Genomic DNA, 19,040 nt, shown 5'->3' on the forward strand with positions numbered 1-19,040 from the left:
TCTATGGAAGAGGTAAGTTGATTAGTCAGTTGGTCTTTTCTCACTGGGATGGCCCTTACATTAAAGAAAGGAACAAATAGTTATTAAAATAATATGGGCACTTTTAATATTGTGCCACTAGGTGGCACTAGCCTATTTGGTAAATAATGCACTTTATCCTATTTGTAAAGCACATTGAAGATAATTAGGGATGGAACACCAGCTCATGCAATATTTCTCTTCATTCTTGAATACTTGACTCCATCGTTGAAGCCTTGCAAATGATGCCTGGGCATCTAAATGGAGTCTTAGGTTTCTTGATCTAACTATTATTCTGAAGTGCGTTATTCTACTCCCAAAATGCATCATGACGAGTGGTGAAGCTGAGACAGGTTGCAACGTGAGGAATGTCACAGAAGTGCATAAACACAGAGATATGAAAAAATACAACACCCCATTGTTCTCATCAGCTGCTGGCCGATAACTATTTGTATGTAATGTCTAAATTGACAAGGTATGGAATGGCCTTGGGTCTCCTCCAAAGCACAGTGAGTCCTGCCTTGAAAATGTGTACTTGGTTGCAATTTGCTTTCTGATTGATACTAGGCAGCTCAAAACTTTATACACAGTGGTAATGATTGCTTTAGCTGTTGAACTGTCCTGTAGATTTTCAGTTAATCTGATCAATAACTTGTGACAGGTTCTACTGACACTGGGAGTGACATCAGTTTGTCATCACCTTTTGTGAATGGACTGATAATGCTTTGATTTGATAGCTTGAAACCTGACTGGTTAATGGGCTGGAAAACATGACAGAGGAATTCAGATCCATTTTAAATTATTATAGATGAAAAGAACCATCCCTCTAGGGGAAAATTGCTTGTTCTTTCTGCATTCTGCAATTAAATGCCACAGTGAATGGAGAAGTATCTGTGTGTGGATCAAACTTCCTCACACAGTTTCCTTTAATGAGGCTTTGTTTTCAAGTGAAGATCTCTGGAGTTCTATGGAAGCACAGCAGTGTGATTTTTTTTTGATGTGGAGGTCTGATCTGAGTGAAAAATTGCTCCTTCTATTAAGTTTAATTTGGACTGCTCATGTTTTCAAGACTTCCCCACATTGACTACACACAAAATATCTTTCAATGGTCAGTGCAGTTTTGGAGTTCAACACTACAGTCAATACTCTTCCTTAACCTTGCACAAGTAATTAAGTAGCAGGATGGAAACACTGCCGGTGCTGTTTAAAGGAATCATCAACTCCTAATTTTATTACCAGATATCTTCTGGTCGTTGCATTGATTTTACAAGTATTTGGTGCTTTCTGTATTTGTTACAAATTGCAGAAGTTGAGAGGGAGTGGGGTGGCAGATGCTGGAGGACTTTTTGTTGACTTCAAGGCTTTGGCACAAATCAGTTGCTCCCAGATATGGGTGGATTAGTAGGCGTCCCCTTGGAATATAGCATGACTTGGAGAATGAATAGAACACACACACAGCAGGACAAACTGCTGGAAGAGGGAGGAAAAAGAGGGGGAGAAGGGCTTTCAGCAGGCAGCTTTATCCATCCAGGGTCTTCAGGGAGCAGTTCTTTTATTTGAAGCTCAGTGCGAAACAACATGTGAGACATCTGCACCTTACTAAGGATATCCGCATTGAAATCTGTCACCTGCTGCAGCCACAGTAGCAATCTCAGAGCAGGGCAAGGAAGATATTGCCAGTGACTTTGAAGGTTACCATAGTAATGAATTTTAATGCACTTGGTTCCTTCCAGATTGGAGCTGAAGATATTTGTAATATCTCACAGTTTGCCGGCCAATGTTGTATATAAGAGGTCAATAAGGCTCTTTGTTCAATAAGAGCTAATTACATTTCATTCTCTCTTGTCAGAGACCACCATGTGGAATGGCTTTGCCAGGATTCCAGGCTTGCCCACATTGCAGGGTGCCACACTGATTGTATCACATCGCTTTCTGGGCATCACATGTCAACTCTGCCCTAAAATGGAACCAAAAGGGATTCCATTCCATAGGCAGGGAATCATGCAGGTCTGTGCCTGGTATCCTGGCAGCAGTCATGATGCCTTCATTACTGTGCCAGCCACATTTGAGCCACCATAACAAACTACAGGTGGCTACTGGGTGCCAAGGGCTATCATCGGAGGACTGCACCAGCTCACCATGGGCTTGCTGACTGAGACGCAACAGCAAAGGCATCAGTGGAGTTGCAGGATTGGGAGGGTGAATGCTGTCTTCTTGAAAGAGAGCTGTAGGTTTGTGATCCTTGGAGCTATTTCTATTCCTTGTAGTGGCACCTCAGCATTCCTCATGATGTGCTGCAGGACAGATTGCTGGAGTGCTGTGACGCTCTGCAAGTGCCTTTGAGCACTGCGATCCATAGCCATGATAGCACCTGTCTGAGTTGACATGGCAGCAAGCTAACATTCCATAACTTCATTCTGAGCTTCCGCTGCAACATGCAGATGGTAAATGCTCGCTGTTTGTGCTGCAATGGAAGTTGCAACATCGGGCATCAAACTGTGCATCATGGTTGATTCCACAGTGTGTTGATGGAGTTGCCCAATGGAAAGGATGAGCGCTAAGCTTTACACAAAGCTTTCTGCCAAGCTCGTGTTGGACTCCTTCATCCTCCCTCACATTGACCGCAGGCTTTCTGGCAAGTTTCCCGATGCACCAAGCATTTTGTTGTGCATACCCACCAGTGTTCTTCGATATATTGTCCCACCATTTCTTTTTCTGAGACCCCTGTCATCTGAATCCTCTGCAGCAGAACCCCTGTGTAACCTCGCCCTCTGGAAAGCTGGCATTTGCCCTATCATTCCCCCCCCACCACCCCCCCACCCCACCTCATCCCCAGTCTTGCTTGCAGCCTAATTTTTCAGTGTCTCACCACAGGGAGATCCTGCCACTAATCAGCCTCTAAGATATGCACAGTGTCAAATATCTGAAATAGTGACTGTGACTGTCAAATCAAGTTATGGCACTGTGTCTTCATCATCACTCTTCTTGCTAATCGTCTGCGGCTTGCACCTCTTGGGTAACTCAGAAAAACGGCACAAGGAAGAGGAGAAAGTGAAAGGTGCATGCATACAGGAGTTGCAACTTGTAAATCAGAGGAGAGATTGCGATCAAGGGGGAGGTGAAATATGTGAGGGAGAATTAGGTATGACCATACTGTAATCTTTAATGGTTTCAGCTCCACCACTGGTCATCCCCTCTGCAATGGGCATTTCCGTGATTGCCCTCTTACCATGCGGGTTAGGGCATGCAAGCGCCCTTGTCCCCATCTGATTAGTTCTTGTTCTCAGTGAGTGCTGTGCAATCTGTTTTGCTGTTGCGGTTGTCATGGTTGAATAGCTAACAGTTTGTACAAGCTGCGAGATGTGTAATGCAGTCATATTAAATATCTGACGGGGATCTGAAGTATATGAATGTTAAGTATGAGGCTTGATTAATAGAGGTTGTTGGTAGGTGAGTAATGGAGGTGCAGTGATTTGAGCAATGGCTGAGGCTATTGGTGCAGTTGGTCGGATATGCCATTTGAAGATGCATTCACTGAGTTTGATCACATGTGTGAGGCTATTGAATTTCTTGCTCCACTGCATTGAAGTCAACAGTGTCTGGATTCTGGCACTGACCTTCACAGTTATTTGCCACCCCAGCTGCCTTTTGAACATGTACCTGAGGATCTCCTAGCTCTTTGTGGATGCAAGACATCTCTGCTCCTTTCCACCTCCTCTACCTATAACTCCAGCGTTTGAATACCTTACAGTCTCCCATGTTGTGCCATTTCCTTACTCTTTCCCACATTCTCCAACCTGATACCTGTTCAAGCCAAAATCAATCTCCCTTTTAAGAGGCACAGGCTGGCTTTAAGCAGTGAGATATTGGCCCCCTGCCGATGTGTCTAGCCATTAAGCAGTGTGATTAGTGTTGATTTGACACAGAAACCATGGAAATGGGCAGGCAGTATGAAATTGACCGGCTATCTGTATTGTGACCATGGGTGTTTTTTGGGGGGGGGGGGGGGGGGGGGGGTTATCCAATTTAGTGCCCACATCATGCATTTTGCAGGTACAACAAAAAACACATTTTTGGGGTATTGTTTGCTTTTCATGCACTTAGACGACCACCACTACCACAGAGCTTTTTTTATTGAACTGTCACTCACAGAATATACAATCCCTGGATAAATACATCGATGCTGTGGTGAAATAGGCGAAGGATTTTTATCATTCCATTCCATTTGCCAGAGAAGAAGCAACAATAATTATAATTGTTCTCTGAATACTTTACCCACCAGACATGGAAAATAATTTTAACAACATTTATTAGAAGGATAGATTGTCTTTTTCACTAATGTAGCCAATAAAATGCTACACCATATAATAAACAACTTGATCTAACTCTCCAAGTTTCCATCAAGTGACTTAAAATGTTCAATTTAATATTCAGATTTATTATAAAATATCCTTACCTGAAGAGCTCCAAATAGTTACCCACTTTGGCCACTTACACTGCAAGGTGTTGAGTGCCAAAAGCAGTGAAGATTTTATATGATTAGAGTGCTTTAGATCTGGAAACTAATCAAAAAAATAGAGCCCAGTTGTAGATTTCAACAACAGCCTTGAGATTACCAACAATTAATGTGATGTAGCATTACTTGAATATTGAATACAGACGCTAGCTTTGCACGAGCATGTTAATGAAACCCAAAGTTCTGTGTACTTAATACAACAATGAAACAAATGTTCATGGAGGCATTGCATTCTGTAGAAAGAAATGGCCAAAGGTATGAAAGTTGATAAACAATTTTATACCGTGATAAAAACATTGGCTTGAAAATGGCTGGGTATGATATTATAAGAATCATTAGAATGTATCAAATTCCCAAGTTCATTATTTTAATGGAGGCACAAACCCATCTATAAGAGATAGGTTTCTGTTAAAATAATAGAAAAAGGAACTTGATACAAACACATGGAGCAGATGCATGGCAACATTGCATACAGAAATGTTGAACTGACTTGTCAGTTTTGTAATCCTGCTGTAAAATAGTGGTATTATCAGATTATTTAATCTAATTGCCCGGTGTTGGGAAAAATGCAATCCTTCCATTATTTAAGAGGCATTCTCAGCATAGTAAAATAGATGTTTTTTCTATATGAAGGAATGCAGGGTGATGTAATGATGTAAAGTGGTGTCCTAGGCCCAACCACCTCCAGCTGCTGCATTTGAGATTGCGATTTGAGATTGAAAATGAGAAAATTTTATTGGATGCAATCTGTTGAATCTCTAATGCACTGGTTACAACTATATACTGATAAACATGGAAATAATAGAAGTATGCTTTTCTTTTTCATATGGAACTTCAGAATTAAACAGTACTCTGGAAAAGTTATTTAAGTTGTTTTGTTGTCTGTTTCATGTATTTGTTTTTGACAGACATTATCAGAAACCAGTCTTCTTCTTCTTCTTCCTCTCCTCCTCCTCCTTCCTCCCATCATCCTTGAAGTTGCCACAATGCTGATTGATCACCCTTCTCCATGACCTCCTGTCAGTCACCTATTCCTCTTCCAATTCTGTATTTAAGTGTGTTGAAGTCTTTCGCCACTGCATCTTTCCATCTGGTCTTAGGCCCCCTCTTCTCCTTCTTCCTGGCAGTCACATGTCCATCACTCACCTGACCACATGTATCCTCTCTCCACAACATATGACCATACCACTTCAATCTCTTCTCAAGTACTTTCTTTGATGCTCCCACAATCTTCACTGACCCCTTGATGTACTGGTTCCAGATCGTGTCCTTTCTTCTCAATCCACCCAGATATTTTTCCTGGGTTAATGTAAATAATTAATAAAAAGAACACGCTTTCAGATGATGTTATTCAGGGTAGGTCTTCGGACCACTAAGCATCTCAGCATCTGTATCTCATTAATATCTAATCATCATTCCTATCTTCCTGACATTGCCCAAATTTCTGCACTAGAATATAAGGCCAGTCTCGCAACTGTCTTGTAGATTCCTCCTTTTGGTTTCAGTGATATTTTTCTGTCACATAACAGTCCACTGCACATTTTCCAATTACTCTAAGAGAGATAATCTGTTGCTTAATTTCCGTTTCCAAACTTCCATCTTCTGCCACTATGTTTCATGGTGCTTGTCTGAATTGATGTTCGGCCCATTGTGGGCCCTCAGATGTTGTGTCCACATTTTTACATCATTATATAGTTCCATTATAAATTCTTATCTCTACATTTATAATGGAAATGGCCTATGTAGATCTGTCACACTGTAATGAAACCCTCCCAACATGTGGCCTTGCAACAGCTCTAGCTGAAGAGACTGTAATTTCAGTGTGACAAGTTTACTTGGCCAGTTCCCATTATAAATTCTGGATCTATGAACTTATCAGGAAAAATTTCGACATGGAATGCAGACAGTGTTTCTAAACGGCATGCTCCCACTGCATAAAGTTGATCCTAGTTTGTCAAACATTCACTCAAAAAGGCCATAGGATGGTATGTTCAATGGATAGAAAATATTAGTCATGTATGCTTTTCTAAGGTTGGTTTTTGTTTTGGGGTCAGGGCCCGGACTTCAGGTTAATTTCCAGGTCCGGACCCTACATTGTCTCAGTGCCTGAGGCTCAATGTGACGTTTGAGCAGCTGGCCAATCAGTGGTCAGAGTGCATGTTTGCCAACCAATTAATGACTGTGGATGGGTTCTTGAGGATAGTGGGGGAGGGGGCTGTGGGTTAATATGAGGTCGTCCAGCACAGACAGGTCGGCAGCGCCACTTTCAAAGGTGGGAGCTGCTAATGTAGGTAAGAGAGAGAGAGAGAGTGAGAGAGAGTGGGTGCTTCAAGGTGCCCTCTGAAGACTTTTTAGTAAAGATAAAATCTATACTGGCTACAGCTGCCAGATCAGGGGAAACCCCCCATAAGGTAGCCTGAAGCAGCAGCTGTGGTAAATTTAACAGGCGTGGCCAGTATACGGGCATTGGGAGAAGGTTACAAATTTTTAGTCTGCCTCATATTGGACGAGATTCGGCATCAGTAGGAGCCCGACTGCCAATAGAAAATTCCAGCTGTCATTTTCCCAGTGCCCTGAATAGTCCCTTTCTAAGGATCTTAATTGACTATCCACTGCTTGTGGGCTTTGTCAAACTGAAGACATAATGATGAATATCTCAAGTATCTAAAGAATGTAATGTTGATGGAAACAAACAAACCCTTCCAATTTTAATTATTGTTTTCAAAGTGGAAGTTAAAAAAAATCATGATTTTACTTTTAAGTTTACAATCTGCATAGCGTATCCTTTTATGGTGTGTATGGTGCAAAAGCTACAATTGCAAATTGTGGAATAACACTACTGTTGAAAGTAATTGTTTAAGCCTTTTATTCTCTGTCCTGTGTGTAAGCAATGTGGTTTTATAGTAATATACAGAATAAAGATTTTGTACTAGCCTTATTGCTGAGGTTGTGTAAGATAAATATTGCCTCATATTAGTAAAACACTGCAGTGTATTTTAAAATTCCATTGTTTTCTTAGTTTCATAAAGTCATGGCAGTTTGAGTCCACCTGACTTTTGTCCTGCAGGTATTTCTTCAAAGATGACTGACTAATCAGTTTAAAGCTACAGGATAGGAACATTCAGTAACTTAACTTGAGAGAGAAGGGATTCAACATTTAACCACAGGCAAATGTGCTAAATTGTGGATGAAAGGCTTGATTTATGTCCAAAACTATGGCAGGAAAAATGAAACCATAGGGAAAAAATGCATCCAAGTATACAAAAGCGCAGGATAAATGTGACTGAGTATGTTGCCATTAGCACAAAAATGAATCAAGAATCTGAATAAAAACATGTAGAAAGAGTGGCACATATGAGAAAAAGGCTTGACAGCTAGCAAGTAATTGGGGGACAGATATACCAGTTTGGTAATTAGCAAAACTTAGTGGCTATGAAGAAAGTGCAGGGGAAGGGGACAAGGTGGATTGTTTTTTCAGAGTTAGTACACATATGATTGGCTGAATAGTTTCCTTCTATGCTGTAAAATGTTATAATTGTCTAAGAACAGCAGCAGGAATGTGTCAACCTGTAAAAAGAGATTACATTAAATTATGAGGAATTCTGAGGGAGAAACCCTGTTTCCCAAACTTAACAACGCATTTAAGCATGACTAAAAGAGCTTGACATTGTTATTATTGATAAACTTTAGTCAGAAATGTGTAGTGATGCTCTCAGGCTAGTGTGGCATTGTTGCAAAGGAATAAATTTGATCAATGGGCCAAACTGAAATCCAACAAAGTGGGGATGATTTAGAACTTCTGGCCAGCAATTGCAACTCATGCCGAGAGGTGGGGTGGATGGGGTGAAGGGTTGGAGAGTGTGGGGTGGGTGCTACCTCAGCTACCCCAATGATTCTCTAGACCTGACTTTATTGATGCAACTTTTGGAGGGGAAGAAACCCACTCACCCAGAACAAGTGGAAGGCTGCTTGAACATACAATCAATGTAAGATCCCAATTTGCAAGAGCACCGTTGCAATTTCAGATACAAATGGAGGAAGTGTGCACTGTGTTCAGTGACCTATCTGGTGGCTCCTTAAGACCCTAAGTAAAAAAAAACTCCAGCCTGCTGCTGGCCCACTTGAGGCCTCTCCACTAGGCCCCAACCAGCAAGCTGGCTCAGCATGGAATTCAACAGATTTTCTGCCCTCCTAGAACTGACTGGCTTGTGGGATTCTATTGAGGCCCAGGCTTCAAAATGACTTTTGCCCCTTGCTGTTACAAACAAACAATTAGGCTGGCAGAGTGACCTGTTAATCAACTTCACTCCCATTTTGAACACTACTTGAAAGTTGTGACTTGTGTTTATACATTTTGTTTAGATTGATTGATTTCAGAAGAGGTATAAAACTGGCTTGGAAAGGAATCTGCTCCTGCATCGTTCAGTGAGCTTTCTTTTGGGATGATGAGTAAAAATCTTTGATGGCATTGATGGAGATATCCTGGTCAATCCAACAAGTAATTTTGGGTAATCTCTCATCATTGAAACCATAGAATAATTTTCTCTCTTTGCACCTTGATCTTCTGGTACCAAGGCCACAGGTAGCTCACTTAGGATTTTGAATTTGGGATAGCACTGTTAAGGAGTGGTGGCAGTAGCACCAAGTGGTTGTTGGTGAATCAACAGGCTATTTCCACCACCCATAAGTTTATACTTTGATGTAAAACAGCTCAGAAAAGCTAGCACCTATACTCTATAATATTGCTCTTTATCAAGCAGCTACTTAATTTCTTTTTAAAAGAATGATGACTCTACTTCAAAAACAATTTATAACAGAGAATGTAATGTTCTAACCAACTTTGTATTCAGGATGGGGCAAAAGTGGATAGATGGAGTTAGACTGCAGATCAACGGGTAACTCATTGGGCCGCTGGGTGTGTTTCTGGTGGGGGGGGGTGGTGGCACGTAATATAGAGTGGGTGCCCATCTCACCACCTTCAACCCACCCCCAAGCTCACTCCCATAACACAGGGTGGGCGCAAAATCAGCAGCCTGCCTGCCATATTTAAATAGGTAATCAAGGGTCAGTTAGGCTGGCTTGTTATCAAGGCAATTGACCCTGATAATACACTGCCCACACCATAAAACATTTGGCGTGGGCAGTCGGGTGAGAATGGGCAACCTGACTTTTTAACTACATTCATCAAAGTGCAGGAAAGAAGGGGGTTCGATCTTCGAGGGGTGCCCTTTGCGGATCAGGAGGCTGCCCACTTAAGGTGGAAAGCCTCCCTTTCTTCCTAACCGCCCACAGCCTTGAAACAAACTTCCCACCACCTGCTCGTCTCCCTTGCCTGCCAGAACCCTCCCTGCCCAAGACCCTGAACTTACTGGTTCCATGGGTGAAATGGGTGCCATAGGGGAGGTACGGTTCTGTGGATCCCCGGACCTTCTTAGTCCTCCTCTTGCAGTTCCAGCAGCGTCCACTAACGCACACTTGGCGCCACTGGGACTGATGGAGCTGCCGGCCAATCCAATAGGCTGGCAACTCCAGAGTGCGGCACTTCCTCCCCAGTGAGGGACAGAAGCCCACTTGGCCCTTGCTAAGCCCGCCTGCAGCACTGTATGGCTGCGTGGTGGACTGGCATGGAGCAGGTTGGCTCCATGCTGACTTTGCTTCCGGGGAGGGAGCTGTCCACAACCCCATATTATTCAGCCCATTGAATGGTGGAACAAGCTCAAGGACTAAGTAGCTGAGTCTTGTTCCTATGTTGCTGTGTTCATAAAGATTTTTTTTCCAAATTCCTGTCTAATTATTTTTGTTAACTTAAAATTGAGCCTTCATGTTACTGTGTCTGATTGAAACAATTTATCACTATTTACTTGATCATAGCCCTAATAATCTTGAACTCTACTGGTAGGTTATTCCTTAACCTACTTGGCACCAGTGGAAAAAGCCCCAGTTTCTCCGGTTTCTCTTCAGAAATATCCTAGCGAATCAACCTGCATTCTTTCATCAATTTTATACACTTCTTATAATGTACACATGACTCTATTTTTGGCCTAATTAAGTTCTTATACAAGTTCAACATCTCCATTTCAAGGTCTGGATCATTTATTTACGTGGTAAACGTAAGACTGGCCCCAACATCACATATTACCAGTCTGAGAAACCTTTATTCACTCCAATCCTTTCACAGAATCACAGAGTCACACAGTGCAGAACAGGCCCTTTGGCCCATCGAGTCTGCACCGACACACCTGACCTACCCACCTAATCCCATTTACCAGCACTTGGCCCATAGCCTTGAATGTTATGATGTGCCAAGTGCTCATCCAGGTACTTTATAAAAGCTGTGAGGCAACTCGCCTCCACCACCCTCCCAGGCAGCGCATTCCAGACCGTCACCACCTTCTGGGTAAAAAAGTTTTTTTCCTCACATCCCCCCTAAATCTCCTGCCCCTCACCTTGAACTTGTGTCCCCTTGTGACTGAACCTTCAACTAAGGGGAACAGCTGCTCCCTAGCCACCCTGTCCATGCCCTTCATAATCCTTTGTTGATCACAATCCCCTTAATTCTATGTCATTTTTTCATAATTTCCTGCATGGTTACTTACCAAGTACTTTGGAAAATCCATTTAAGTCATATCTATAATTCTTCCCTTATCTATCCTTTGTGATATTCTTAAAGAATTCAAAGATTGATTAAAGACAACTTCCCTTCTACAAATCCATGTTTACTGTTTTTAATTAATTCATGTTTTTCATAGTGCTAAATAATTTCAACTCATATTAAACATGCTGATATTTTACCAAGTAAGACTGACTTTGCTTCTGTTTTAGTTATATTGACATCATAGACTACTTTTTGTATTCATTCAACATTTATGTGGGTAGCATGAGCTAACTGTAGACAAAAAACATTAAAACACATGCAAAAGTTGCAGTGTAACATATCCCCCCATGGCACCCATTTCATTCAGAAAAGTGAGGATGTTGGAAGCCAAATCTGAAATTGTCTAGACAACTGTGCTACTCAGCCTGCATAAGAAAACTTTCCAGAGGGAAACACCTCACAGAGAGGTCTGCACTAGTTGTGTATGTGTCCTAGGGAGTAACTAGAATGAGAACACACTGATAACCAAGTAGGGTCAATAGGGCTGTATCATGTTCCAGTAGAAAGTTAAAGTCCAACTTGTAGAATAAATGGAACACTATTAAACCATCAACGAGTGTGACATGAAGACTAATACTAATTGGCTGTAGCATTTAAAAAGAGGGACCCTGACATTTGATGGGGATTCTGCTAGTCCCATAACTGGCTTACAAGGGCTGATTCTGTCCTCCTTCACATCCATTGAGGAATAACATGCACAGGGCATTGAAATTGAAACCTGAAATTGTCGTGACAACTGTGCTGCTCAGCCTGCATTATGGGACGTTGCAGCTATGCAGCCTGTGATTTTTCATTCACCAATGATACGGTATGTCTGCAATGTGTCCCCTGTGAGAGTCACTTCCTGATGGGATTAAAAGAAAGCAAGATAAGCCTACATTTTCTGTTTCATTCCAGATTTCTTTTTTGAAGAGGAAATTGTATTTTCCTCCTGCTAGTCCATTGGCAAGTTTTTTCTTGCTACAGAAAAATTGCCAGAATCCCTGCTATTTCTTTCCTCATTTCTGACAGGATCCTGAAATTAACCAACATGTCTTTGTGATTGTTTAATCTTGTCTTTGGGTACCTATTAGCATAATTTTTCTTTTAATCATAACCTTCATGAACAGGTGTAACGTCACCACCGATTATTAGAACTGTAATCCTAGTCTGTCATGATACTCCTCAGTCAAACAGCCTGCAAACAGGATTACCCTTGAAGAGGGTCTCTTGGGACAGTATTGGAAAGCTACTACTGCCATGGAACTCTACTTCAGGAAGAATCAGGAGAGGTGTAAATTAGGAGCAGGAAATAAGTCGGGAGAGCGGTTTACAATTTCTACCAAGAACAATTTCATTCCAAAACAAAAGTGCATATCAGCTAAGTCTTGGAACAAAGAGGATGATTAGCTGATGAAAATCAAGCTCATCTAATTACCGTTAATGTAATTACCACTTGTTATTTCTAATTGTAAATGTCTGATTGCAAGGCTTATCATTTATAATCATGCTACTTTACTGCAAACTATCCACTAGTGCCACACACAATGGATTAAAGGAATGCTGGTTACATGTCAGGATCTCGTGATCACGATATGACCTATAATGGTTGCATTTTAATTGTGACACTGGTTAGTCGAACTTGAGTATTGAATTAGCTATTATACACTTGACTTTGGCAGCTCACGAATTCTGTTGAAGTATATTTTTGTAAATTTTGTTTCTGTGTGCTTTTGGCAGTCCTGTTTCTTGAGTGTGTAATAAACCTAGAAAAGACATGATTAACTAAGTTCAGCAGAATATGGCAACTTAGTTGCCAAAATATTGAATTGATCCAACAAATAGTGGGGAGTAAGTACTGGAGTGAATAATAAGATGAGTACCACTCCTTTGCATGGGACAATAATGCACAACCTAACACCTAACTGTGGTGGTCAATCTCCACACTAGCTTGCAGCTCACATTTATCTTTCTCTGGGAGTCTGGCAGGTGGTATATTAACATTGGCTGTTACCATAACAAGTTGACATTTTCAAATTTTTTTTAAAGAGTATCAGGACGTACTGATATAACAATATTATTCTATAGTATATTATTCCACCATTCCAGGTACTCTTTCTCTCCATCGAGAATTTCACCTCTAATGGCCTGCAGTGATACGGTTGCAGTGTTATTACTGAGCATTCATAGATTGGATGGCATCAGGCTGCCAAGCAGCCAATCACATTAAAGGATTTTCACAAAACTGAAAACTGCAAAGAAAACATGAAAATAAAATCACTTTAAAAATTTATATGGATATATTAAATATTGGAACTTTTCCATGGGTTGAAGGTAGCAGATAAATACTCTGAAAAATATTTACTTTATTGGCTTAAAATTCCACTAATTAATTACTTAATAGCACTCAAAAAAGTTACACCTTGTTTATTCAGGTGTAAATGGGTTTTTATGACTATGTGATTAATAATATTTAATGAACAACAGAAATGGCCCTGAAAGGTAATTTAAATTTATCAAGAGGTTCCAAACTCCAAAGCGGGGCTAAAAGCTGATTTTGTTTATGCTCATTTCAGTGATTGCTGGCTGTGTGCGTGTGGAGTGGTGAGGAGGTAGCAGTTGGTGGGCAGCTAGTTTTGGTGTGAGAGAGGTGGGTCACAGCGTAGTCTGTTACAGGACCACGAGACATGGAGAGTAACCTCAGGATTTCCATGCTAATTATTGCATGCCTGGCATCCCAAAGCTGTGGTCAGTTTCAGGGGAGTGATGGCAATGAACTTTGATAATTCACTGTCAACTCGCGCCTGTCCCCTTCTCACCTGTCCTGTAAAATCCAGTTCTATATTTCTAGTCCCCTAATATAAGCGAAATGTGAAAGTATTAACATAGTGAAGCATCACAATTTTTTGATCTTGAGCAGCATATTATTCTGTATGATAATATGTTTAAAGCATGTGCGTTACCCCTGTGCAGTGAAGAAATTTAAAAATAAATTCATTGATGCCTCCAAAATGACTTCATATCAAAAGTACTTAATTGGCTCTAAACACCATGGGGCATTCTGAGGCAGTGAAAGGCACTATAATAATGCAAGTCTTGTAATTTCCATTTTTTATGCTTTTGACAGTCAAAGTGGTTAACCTAGTCTCTCGGCACTCAAGATATATAACATAATTGAGTTAAAATATTATACATGGAACTATACAAGAGGTACCACGAAGTAAGTTCATAATTTTATGTAACAATGGAAAACAGTGTCTGTGTTGTTGAAATTATACTTAATAAGATTCTTGACTTTTATTTTTCTCTTTTTCTTTCTCAGGAATACAGTGCATCATGTTAATTTTTTGAATCTGATAATTGATGACAACACCTCCTATTCCTGGCTCTTTTGGATCTATTTCAGTGGCAAGAAAAGGGCTAATAATCTTTGTTCGAGACAGAAATAGCTAGATCTTATATCTCAGGAGAATTTCTACTGACTGATGCAAAACAGGAATACAACAAGAAACTAAAAGAACTACAATAAACACTGCGAAGACATTTGTTAAGTTAAACATTTACAAAAGGAAACCACAAACCTCAGCAATGCATACAGCTTTATAAAATATGTGGCAAGAAATAAGTAAACATACTTCAACTACACAGATGTTATTTGACATGCTTTATGGGAGATTGCTGCCTTTTTTGTGCTTTCCAAGAGGTTCCCAGATAATTGCATAGCCACCACCTAACAACACAGTAACTTCAAGACAGTATTTTTCTGGCAGTATTATGTCAGAAATGATTATTTAGTAGGAAATGGCATGTAAAAGAAACCTCTATTTTTGGTCTGAACATTTGTCTTTACTTTTGTTTCTGTCTAGTTTTCACTGGCTTGATCCAGTTATTGGAAAGCCTAAGGCAACTTCACGTCCCCATGTGAATTCCATAAGAATTGATGGGGACATTGCTCTGGGGGGACTTTTTCCTGTGCATTCTCGGGGTGGATCTGGTGCTAACTGTGGAGAACTGAAAAAAGAGAAAGGAATACACAGGTTGGAAGCAATGCTATTTGCCTTAGACAGGATCAACAATGATCAAGAACTTCTTCCCAATATCACATTGGGAGCTCGGATCCTAGATACCTGTTCCAGAGACACCCATGCCTTGGAGCAATCGCTGACATTTGTGCAAGCTTTGATTGAGAAAGACAGCACTGATGTGAAGTGCATGAGTGGAGGACCACCAATCATTACCAAGCCAGAACGAGTGGTGGCAGTTATAGGTGCTTCAGCAAGTTCTGTATCCATAATGGTTGCCAACATATTACGTCTCTTTAAGGTAAGCTTTCCATATTGAAGTAATAAGATTAATTGGATTACTTTAACTTGGAGCTGTGGTTTCTCTTTTTGCAAGTGGCGGATCAACTTTAGATTTATTGCAGAAAATAATCATTTGACATTAAACTATCAGGACTTTTATTTATGTGTCATTCATATGAATGGTACAAGATTGCATAGTTTTAATATGAGGAATTTCCAAAAATATTCATACCTTAAAATAAACAGCTTCTACTGCCTTTGAGCTATAGTAATTAACATTTTGCTCTAATTTTCATGTTGGAGCTGCCAAACTTGGGTGGAACTAATGGCATGAGTTGATGTGAGAATAGACAATTTGGCTCTCACATCCATTTGGTTGACTGACAACTCCAAAGGTTAACTTGTGTGCAGGTTTTGTGTTATTGAATCTCAGTAATTAAAGGATATTTGAGGCAGATTCATTGGTCCATTCATTGCACTGAGTCTTTAAGTTATGCTGAACTTGTGCGAAATTTCGCATTGTCAACAAAATCAGTCCCAACCACCAATTACCAAGTCAAAAACACCGACTGTCTAATGATCAGAAGTGGAACCAACAATATATTGTCACAAGTGGCATTTGTTTCAAATGGAACCAAGTCAAATGGAAGCAGACTGGAGTTGCACAATGTCTTTGCCACTTAGAAGTCTCCAAAAACAAAACTTCAGCTAGTTTTGTAAGACTATTGAGAGATCATTAATTTGACCTCAGCACTTGTATGTCTTCTCTCTGATGGATGAAATTAAGAGGTGACAGAATTTTGGGAAGATCCTATTGTTTCACATATTGGAGTGTATATTGTACTGTGTTATATTGTATATAATAGTAAAGGAAACAATTTTGTTCCAAAATGTTGAAAGTGGGGTTTATCTTTTAAATATAGGTGAAATAATACTTCCTGTCTGTCTGATATTTATTAATATTAGTTTGGTACCAACAACACTAATATAACATATCTTCCCTTCAATAGTAGAAAAAACGTTTGTGTCTTTTAATGCAGTACTACCTAGATTCCTGCAAAGAAAGGGATATGTCAAGCTTTAAGCATTGAATTATATAAAGGGAGCAAAGCTTAAGGTATAAACCATAGAGACAATTGATTGACTCAGGTCTTTGTCAGAAAGTAAGGAGGGAGGTGTGGTTCCAACAGCTTGTTGCTTAATCCGGGATTAGATACAAAACCGGATTTAGCAGGGGATTGCTGCAATTTCTCTGAAAAATTTGATGAAAGTCATCCAAAAGAAAAGATTGGAAACCTGGAGCTGTTGCTGTTCATGGCCATTCAGTTCGATGGTGGTCAGCATGACAAACCAACTTTCATTCACCTAATTTGACTAAAAATACAGTTTAAAAAATACAATTCCAAACTTTAAGCTCACAAATTATCCAAGATAATCTCAATAATAGTAATGCTACAGCTAAAGAAAAATGGTAATGTTTAGTTAATGCCTACATTTCCCATGTGTCTGCTGCTTTTGTCCTTCTAGATGGTAGTGGTCGTGAGTTTGGAAGGTGCTGTCTAAGGAACCTTGGTAAGTTTCTGCGGTGTGTCTTGTCGATGGTACACACTGCTGCTACTGTTCGTGGGTGGTGGAGGGAGTGAATGTTTGTGAATGGGGTGCCATTGGAGTGGGCTGCTTTGTCCTGGATGGTGTCAAGCTTCTTGGGTGTTGTTAGAGCTGCACTCATCTAGGCAAGGGGAGAGGATTCCATTACGCTCCTGACTTGTGCCTGTAGATTGTGGGCAGACTTGGGGGAGTCAGGAGGTGAGTTATTCACCGCAGGATTCCTAGCCTCTGACTTGCTCTTGTAGTCACAGTATTTATATGGCTAGTCCAGTTCAGTTTCTGTTCAATGGTAACTCCCAGGATGTTGATAGTGGGGGATTCAGCGAAGCTAATGCCATTGAATGTCAAGGGGTGATGTTTAGATTCTCCTGTTGGAGGTGGTCATCGTCAAGCACTTGTATGGCGCGAATGTTGATTGCCACTTGTCAGCCCAAGCTAGAAATTGTCCAGGCCTTGCTGCATTTGGGCATAGACTACTCCAGTGTCTGAGGAGTTGAGAATGGTACTGAACATTGTGCAATCATTTGTAAACACCCCCACTCCTGTCCTTATCTTGAAAGGAAGTTCATTGATGAAGCAGCTGAAGATGGTTGGGCCTAGGACATTACCATGAGGAACTCCTGCAGTGATGTCCTGGAACTGAGATGATTGACAACAACCACAACCATCTTCCTTTGTGCTAGGTATGACTCCAACTAGTGGAGCATTTTCTCCCTTATTCTCATTGACTCAGATTTGTTAGTGCCCCTTGATGCGACACTCGGTCAAATGCGGCCTTGATGTCAAGGGCAGTCACTCTCACCACACCTCTGGAGTTCAGCTCTTTTGTCCATGAATGAACCAAGGCTGTAATGAGGTCAGGAGTTGAGTGGCCCTGGTGGAACCCAAACTAAGCGTCAATGAGCAGGTTATTGTTAAACAAGTGCTGTTTGATAGCACTGTTGATGACCCCTTCCATCACATGATGTACATGATCGAGAGTAGACTAATGGGACAGTAATTGGCAAGGGTTGGATTTGTCCTGCTTTTTGTGTACAGGACATACCAGCGCAATTTTCCACTTAAGTGAGTAGATGCCAGTGTTGTATCTGTACTGGAACAGCTTGGCTAGGGGTGTGGGCATGTTCCGGAGCACATGTGTTCAGCGCTATTGCCAGAATATTGTCAGCGCCCATAGCCATTGCAGTGCCCAGTGCCTTCAGCCATTTCTTGATATCATGTGGAGTGAATTGAATTGGTTGAAGACTGGCATCTGTGATGCTGCGGACCTCTGGAGGGGGCCGAGAAGGACCAACCGCTCGACATTTCTGGCTGAAGATTGTTGCAAATGCTTCAACTTTATCTTTGGCACTGACATGCTGGGCTCCCCCATCTTTGAGGATGGGGATTTTTGTGGAGCCTCCTCCTCCAGTGAGTTGTTTAATTGCCCACCACCATTCACGACTGGCAGGTGACAGAGCTTTGATCTGATCTATTCGTTGTAAAATTGCTTAGCTCTGTCTGTCTCCTGCTACTTATGCTGTTTGGTATGCAAGTAGTCCTGTGTTATGGCTTCACCCGACTGACACCTCTTTTTTTAGGTATGTCTGTTGCTGCTCCTGGCATGCCCTCATGCACTTTTCATTGAGCCAGGGTTTATCCCCCGGCTTGGTGATAATGGTAGATTGGGGGATACGCCAGGCCATGAGGTTACAGATTGTGGTTGAGTACAATTCTGCTTCTGGTGGTTGCCCACAGTGCCTCATGGTTGCCCAGTCTTGAGTTGCTAGATCTGTTAGAAATCTATCCGATTTAACACGGTGGAAGTGCAACGCTTCCTGCCAAGGACCTAATCTGGGAAGCAGTGGGAAGGTGATGGGGTCCCCACTCACCATTATCCCACCTAACTAAGCGCTCCTCCATCGCCAAACTCATCACGGGGGAGTGCACAAGATTCCACCTGATAAGTGCAAACCACATC

The 19,040-nt window shown here is 41.2% G+C and overlaps 1 protein-coding gene across 1 annotated transcript in view; it reads left to right on the forward strand.

Moving 5' to 3' along the window:
- Nucleotides 1–19,040, forward strand: part of grm4 (glutamate receptor, metabotropic 4) — a 1,385,277-nt gene that overhangs the window by 131,235 nt on the left and 1,235,002 nt on the right. Inside the window, exon 2 of the mRNA XM_041196119.1 lies at nucleotides 15,035–15,491. Within this exon, the coding sequence (XP_041052053.1) occupies nucleotides 15,035–15,491 (457 nt within the window). The remainder of the gene's footprint in view (nucleotides 1–15,034; nucleotides 15,492–19,040) is intronic.

This window comes from Carcharodon carcharias, chromosome 9 (assembly GCF_017639515.1).
Source record: "Carcharodon carcharias isolate sCarCar2 chromosome 9, sCarCar2.pri, whole genome shotgun sequence".
NCBI classification, from domain to species: domain Eukaryota; kingdom Metazoa; phylum Chordata; class Chondrichthyes; order Lamniformes; family Lamnidae; genus Carcharodon; species Carcharodon carcharias.